Source organism: Taudactylus pleione, unplaced genomic scaffold, assembly GCF_031769625.1.
Source record: "Taudactylus pleione unplaced genomic scaffold, aTauple2 ptg000040l, whole genome shotgun sequence".
In the NCBI taxonomy this organism is placed as follows: domain Eukaryota; kingdom Metazoa; phylum Chordata; class Amphibia; order Anura; family Myobatrachidae; genus Taudactylus; species Taudactylus pleione.
This window is the reverse complement of record NW_028284442.1, coordinates 1,381,073-1,388,175: the sequence shown is the minus strand read 5'-3', so window position 1 is coordinate 1,388,175 and position 7,103 is coordinate 1,381,073. Positions and strand designations below refer to the sequence as shown.

General features: G+C 46.9%; 1 protein-coding gene across 1 annotated transcript in view; it reads right to left on the bottom strand.

Moving 5' to 3' along the window:
* Positions 1–2,160: 2,160 nt before the first annotated feature.
* WASHC4 (WASH complex subunit 4) overlaps positions 2,161–7,103 on the bottom strand; it is a 94,031-nt gene continuing 89,088 nt past the window's right edge. The window contains exon 33 of the mRNA XM_088454353.1: positions 2,161–2,789. Coding sequence (XP_088310479.1) covers positions 2,722–2,789 — 68 coding nt within the window. The 3' untranslated portion in view covers positions 2,161–2,721. The remainder of the gene's footprint in view (positions 2,790–7,103) is intronic.

The window sequence follows — 7,103 nt, the reverse complement described above, 5'->3', positions numbered from 1 at the left end:
TAAACCACAGAAAAATAATCTGCGTTTCATGCAGCACCATCTTTATATTGAAACCAGAAAACTTTGCTTTAAACTGGGCTCACCAGCCCTGTACTTACAAACAGGATTTATCATCAAACATGACCCCACCATTTAGTAACTTATTTCCCCAGTCTGTCCACACACTGATTTACTACTGTATTATTTATATACAAAACCCACATATTTGCTTGTAGTGACCTACATTGCTACCCTCTATTTCCTAAAGTGGAAACCCATGCTTACTGTTGCAACTACTTGGATTGCACATCATACCTCCATGGATTGTAGGCATATCAGCATAAGTCTAGATATAGGCTTACATTTTCCACATTTAGTGGCTCTGACCTGGATTGCCAAGCAAAAAACATTTGTTTGAAAACTGCTACATCACCACTTTCCATTTATATCCTATTGTAACCCACACAATAGACATTGCAGTACACATCTTTTAGTCCTGGGAGCACTGGACATACCTGTAACTTATTCTAGAGGGTGGACGACTCTTGCCCTTGCAGGTCTCAAAAACCAGGTGACAGCAATCTCTGCATCTCTTCTCCTGACTCTCTGTAGCAGACAGTGGCCCTCCTCTTTCAACCTTCCAATGTTCCGTTGGCTTTTCCATGAAACCTACACTCTGTTGCACTGTTACCTCTGCAAGAGAGGTCTCTGACTTGTTTGCCCTATCTTGTAGATTACCATATCTGGTCTTTTGTGAGGAAAGAGCTATACTGCAAATCAGGCCTTCAGTCCAATCCAAGGTGGTTTCACATTCTATGTGAACCAGTATATTGACTACTCTGTGGCTAGATCTAGCCTTGGGAAGTGCAAGAACACTGTGCAGGTATATGTAGATAGATCATACAAGTCATAGTATCTCAGTTACTTATGACGAACACAAGAGAGGATAGTTGACAACGAAAGGTACGGTGGCCAGATACATTGCGTCTTCCACCAGAACTTAGTAAAACTGTTCCGGTTCACCTTGCGGCCCACTCTACTTAATCAGTGAGTGTATCCCGAGCATAGTACCCTCCCCAAGGGACAGCTCTGAAACAACCCCAACGTAAGCTGGGTCTTTTGTAAGTACTGTTAAATACATATTCTGAATCCATTGGGAGACACTGCTTTCTTCTTACCACTTTTTGCTTTGTTCTGTTGAGTGTTGTTTTGGTTTGACTGATTGTTTAGGTTCAGTTCACTCCCATAGCATTCGATAGTTTCAAAACTGAGCACCTATTGGTGGAGGTAACTAAAGGAGAGCAGCCGGAACACAAACTAATCCCAATTTTATCGGTGTCCACAAAATGGATTCAGAAAAAATGGATTTAACAGCAAGGTAACTGCAAAAATAATTGTTCATACTGTCAAATATGTTTTCATAAAATTTCCAACTGATCTCAATAATATCAGACTTAAGACACAACTAGTACATTAATCATTAACTAAAGCCACTTATCTACTTGCCGATTAAACAGAGCCATTTAATGATTACGACATTGTAATAGCTCAATCGCTCATTGATCGTGCATAAATGGGGCAGTATAATGTCAGAAACGACCAGCAATGTCCGCTCTCGCTGATCGTTTCCGACATCAATCATCGCCTGAACATGACAGTCAATCTACCGATAAGGACAAATTGGCCATGTTCGGGGACGAGGGCGGGCGCCTGCACAGAACGACATATCAGGGTAGGCTCTACAGAGAGTGAGGAACAACTGTACGATGACAATGTTGTTATCGTACTGTCGTTACCCCCATCGGCAAGTGGATACGCACCTTTAGTAGCAAGGAAGGCAGTTTGCCAAGTTACCTGCATTAGTATAACCTAGACCAGGATATTCAAAATGAAGCCCATAAGTTGCTGTAGAACTACACATACTAGCATGCCCTAATAGCAAAACTGGGGCAGTGCATGCTGGGATATGTAGTTAGACAGCAGCTGGAGGGCCGTATGTTGAATACCCTTGACCTAGGCTAAGTCTGCTCAAACTCTGTATTCTAGTACTCTTATTTTTGATAAAGCAGTGTTACTATAAATGTTGCCTGTTGTTGGATTGCACAGTACTGTTTCCTACATTTTTTATTTGTATAATGCAGAGCACCAGCAAGGAGAACGGATGAGAGGACACATGACAGATTGAAATAATGTATTTTATACATTTTTACATCTGAATATTTGACATATACAATATTTGATGTACAAAAAGGGCGCATTTACACATATACATACATAGATCCTTCCCATGTCATTAATATAAGTTTACAAGTAAATTTACTGTACTTCTACTTTTCTGGTATGCACGGCTTTTGTTATTTCAAGATCTAGAGCCTGTGGTAGTCAATCCTGGATACTGGGACGTTTACCCTATTTCTATCATCTGTGATATCAAACTGCACAAAAACGGTCATATATGTTGAGTTCATTTACAGGCATTGTTAAATGGCTTTCAGTTCTCCTCTGTTTGTGGCTTTCACAAAAGGTGAAACATCCAGATGTGCTCATTTCCCATGCATCTGTAAAGTGCTGCTACTGCCACCGTTATATACGATATATCTGGGACAAGCAGTGATCACTCTTCAAGTGTGAAGTGCAATGTCTGTATCCAGCCCCTTGAATTTACCACTTGTGAGTAATTAACCTTCCAAGTCGACAGGTCAGACAATGTTCTAGAGCTCCATGGTGAGTTCCAAAGCAATATCATTTCATAACCGTGTCTGAGGCAGAGGAAATGACTGGAAGGTTATCATCCTTTGCTTTAGATGTTTCTTTATAAAAACAAAAGGAAAAAAGTCAGGTTACATAAACCAGTAAAAACTAGTGACATAATATTTAAATCCAAAATAAAAGCTTAAAACAACAGTCTTAAACATATTAATGTAAAGGCAGAAAATGATTATGCCACAGATTCACCCAAATATGTTATGGAATATGATATGACATGATAGCTGGTCTGAACCATGCAGAGTGATGGTATTATCCAGAGGCGTATCTATAATGGGTGCAGGGCGTGCGGTGCACATGGGCCCCTGGGTCCAGGGGGGCCCACATTGCACCCATTTATTTATTACTTACCTCTCCAGAGACCCACGTCGGCGGTAGCAGCGCTGTACAAATCACCTGATTTGGCCATTTTTCCGATGTTTTCTGCATGCGCAGTAGGGTAATCGCTGAGAAAATGGCTGACGCGCCGTTTCCTTGGGGACCTACGCATGCACAGTAGACTCTGGTACAGACTAGTGCCCACAGTCTACAGCTGCACTCAGTGCCCTGCTGGCTGCCTGGTAGAGATGAGGGGGCCCTGGATGGAGTCTGCACACGGGCCCCCTCCTCTCTTTTTTTTTTTTTTCAAATATCTTTTTATTTTAGTTTTTCAGACAGGAAAAAATACAAAGAAGTAACAAAATACTCGTGTAGGTAGAACAGAAAGGAGTCATTAAATATGACTGAGTAAATACAAACATACTGATCATTGACAGAAAGACATAAAAGACGACCAGGAAATAAACAGTTATTACCAAGTATCTCAGACTGATTACAAATGAGTTCAAACAATGCAAAAAATAAGGAACTCTAAAAGAAGTTCCAATCTCAAAAATCACATAAAAACTGTAATGATAGAGAACTTCCAGATTCTGGTATTCTATTAGATAAAGACAATTTATATCCTTAGCTAAATAATACAAAATAATACAATAGTATAAAAACTAAATTAAATATGAATAGACAATATATATAATGAAGAAGAAGAAAGGGAATAGAATAGAGGGGGGGGGGGAGATAAGTACCCGTATTTCTAAGTGTCTCTAGGACTGAGTCATCTATAGTAAAGACCTTTTAATAATTCAATAACAAGAGATATGGTAAGAACTTACCTTTGTTATCTCTGTTTCTACGAAGTCCATAGGGTCCACAGGGTTGACCTTGGGGTATAGCTGGATCTGGATCCACGGGCACCACGCAGTTAAAGCTTTGCTGCTCCCAGGATGCACTTGGGTCCGTCCTCCTCTATACCCCGCCCCGGCCACAGGCACCTCAGTTGGTAAGCAGCTAAGGCCGGAGGAGGAGACTAAACAGAGAGAAGGAAGACTGGAACACACAAGAAACCATACTCACAGAAATGGGAGACGGAAAACCGGTGACCAGCCACACAGCCCATTTGAAGCCAGGTGCGTCAGGGCGGGCGCCCTGTGGACCCTATGGACTTCGTAGAAACAGAGATAACAAAGGTAAGTTCTTACCATATCTCTTGTTTTCTACTTCAGGGTCCATAGGGGGTCCACAGGGTTGACCTTGGGGATGTCCCAAAGCAGTTCAACTAAGGGCGGGGACGCTCCTGTGCTGAAAGGAGTACCCTGCGCCCAAAGGATGCATCCTGAGAGGCGAAGGTGTCAAACGCATAAAACCTCAAAAACGTCTGAATTGAAGACCAAGTAGCCGCCTTACACAGCTGAACAGCGGAGGCGCCACGTCTAGCAGCCCAAGAGGGACCCACAGAACGAGTGGAATGAGCCTTAACAGAGGCTGGCACAGGTAAACCCTCCTGCGCATAAGCCTCACAAATAACTGAACGAAGCCAACGGGCTAACGTTTGCTTGTTGGCAGGCCAACCCCTCTTGTGAAAACCGAAGAGGACAAACAAAGAATCCGACTTCCTAACCGAAGCAGTCCGGTCCACATAGATTCTAAGTGCCCGGACCACATCCAAGGAAGCCTCACCAGCAGAAAGATCAGGTGACTGAAAAGCTGGCACAACAAGTTCCTGATTAATGTGGAACTTTGAAACCACTTTGGGCAAAAACTCAGGACGCGTGCGGAGCACTGCCCTGTCCTGGTGAAAAATCAGAAAAGGAGGGCGACAGGAAAGCGCCCCCAAATCTGAAACCCTCCTGGCCGAAGCAATTGCCAGGAGAAAAATGGTCTTAAACGTCAGCCACTTGAGCTCCACCGACCCAAGCGGCTCAAAAGGAGGACCCTGCAAGACCCTCAGTACCACCGTCAAGTCCCACGGAGCCACCGGAGGCACGAAGGGAGGCTGGATCCTGAGAACACCTTGGAAAAAGGTGTAAACATCTGGCAGTGTAGCAATCCGTCGCTGAAACCACACGGACAAAGCAGACACATGAACCTTCAGAGAGGCCAGGCGTAAGCCGAGGTCCAAACCCGATTGAAGAAATTCCAAGATTCTGGAAACCCGGAACACCTGCGGATCATAGTTTCTGGATTCACACCACTGAAAATAAGTGCACCACACCCTGTGGTAAATCCGCGCGGAAGCAGGCTTGCGTGCCCTAAGCATGGTACCAATCACTGAACTGGAGAAACCCCTAGACCTCAAGACGGCTGTCTCAAGAGCCACGCCGTCAAAGACAGCCGACCCAGATCCGGGTAAAGGCAGGGCCCCTGAGACAACAGGTCCCGACGCTGAGGAAGAAGGTACGGAGCGTCGATGGAGAGGCACCTCAGATCGGAGTACCAAGGACGTCTGGGCCACGCCGGAGCCACCAGCACGAGCGTGCCGCCGTCCTGCTTGAATTTCCGCAGAACCCGAGGAAGTAAGGATATCGGAGGAAACAGATACGCCAGGTGAAACGTCCATTTCACCGACAGAGCGTCTACCAGACAGGCGCCTGCGTCTCTTGTCCTTGACCCGTAAACGGGCAACTTGTGATTGTGACGGGAGGCCATCAAGTCCAGCTCCGGCAGCCCCCACCTGTCCACGAGTAGCTGAAACACCTCTGGGTGAAGCGACCATTCCCCGGGATGCACATCGTGACGGCTGAGGAAGTCCGCCTCCCAATTGAGGACTCCGGGAATGAAGACTGCCGAGATCGCTGGAACGTGACACTCCGCCCAAGCAAGAATGCGAGACACCTCCGACATTGCTGCCCGACTGCGAGTTCCCCCTTGGTGGTTGATGTACGCCACCGTGGTGGCGTTGTCGGACTGCACCTGAACCGCCCTTCCGTGAAGAGCGGGGCCGGACGACTGCAGGGCCCTGTACACAGCCCGCAGTTCCAGGATGTTGATGGGGAGAAGTGCTTCTTCCGCGGACCAATGACCCTGAAGCGATAATGAGCCGGTCACTGCCCCCCAACCCCGAAGACTGGCATCCGTCGTGAGTAGGACCCAGTCCGGGATCCAAAAGGGGCGCCCCTCGACCAGATGCGCCGTCTGAAGCCACCAAGCCAAAGACTGCCGAACCTCCGCGGACAACACCAGCATCTGAGAGCGGATCCGGTGAGGTAACCCGTTCCATTCCGATAGAATCAGCCCCTGCAGGGGCCGGGAATGGAACTGGGCAAATTCCACCATGTCGAATGTCGACACCATGGACCCCAGAACTCTCATAGCTGAATGGACCGACAGGCGGCAACTGCTCAGGCAACTGTGTATCCGCAGCTGCAGGGAGGAGACCTTCTCTGGAGTCAGGAAAATCCGCTGCTGACGAGAATCCAGCAGGGCTCCCAAATGAGCCATCCGCTGTGATGGAATCAGAGAGGACTTCTTCCAGTTTATCAACCACCCGTGTGCTTGAAGACAAGCAATGGTCAGGTGGAGATGTCGAAGAAGCACCTCCGGGGAGCTCGCCAGCAGCAGAAGATCGTCCAGGTACGGCAACAGACGTAGACCCTGACCCCGAAGGTGGGCAGCCATAACCGCCATCATCTTGGTGAACACCCTCGGAGCTGTGGAAAGGCCAAAAGGCAACGCCCGAAATTGGTAGTGATGGTTCAGGATAGCAAACCTCAGATACCGCTGATGTGCCGGTGCTATGGGCACATGGAGATAGGCGTCCTGGATATCGAGGGAGACCATATAATCCCCGGGTTCCATCGCCAGAATGATGGAACGTAACGTTTCCATCCTGAACCTGGGAACTCTGAGGTATCTGTTCAGAGACTTCAAATTCAGGATAGGGCGATGAGAACCATTGGGTTTCTGTACCAGAAACAGAGTAGAATAGTACCCCGTCCAGCGCTGAGACTGCGGAACGGGAACAATGACCCCTGCTTGTAGCAAGGATTCTATAGCTACCTGAATCTGACCAGCTTTGGTCTTGTCCAGAGAAGGACTCGTAC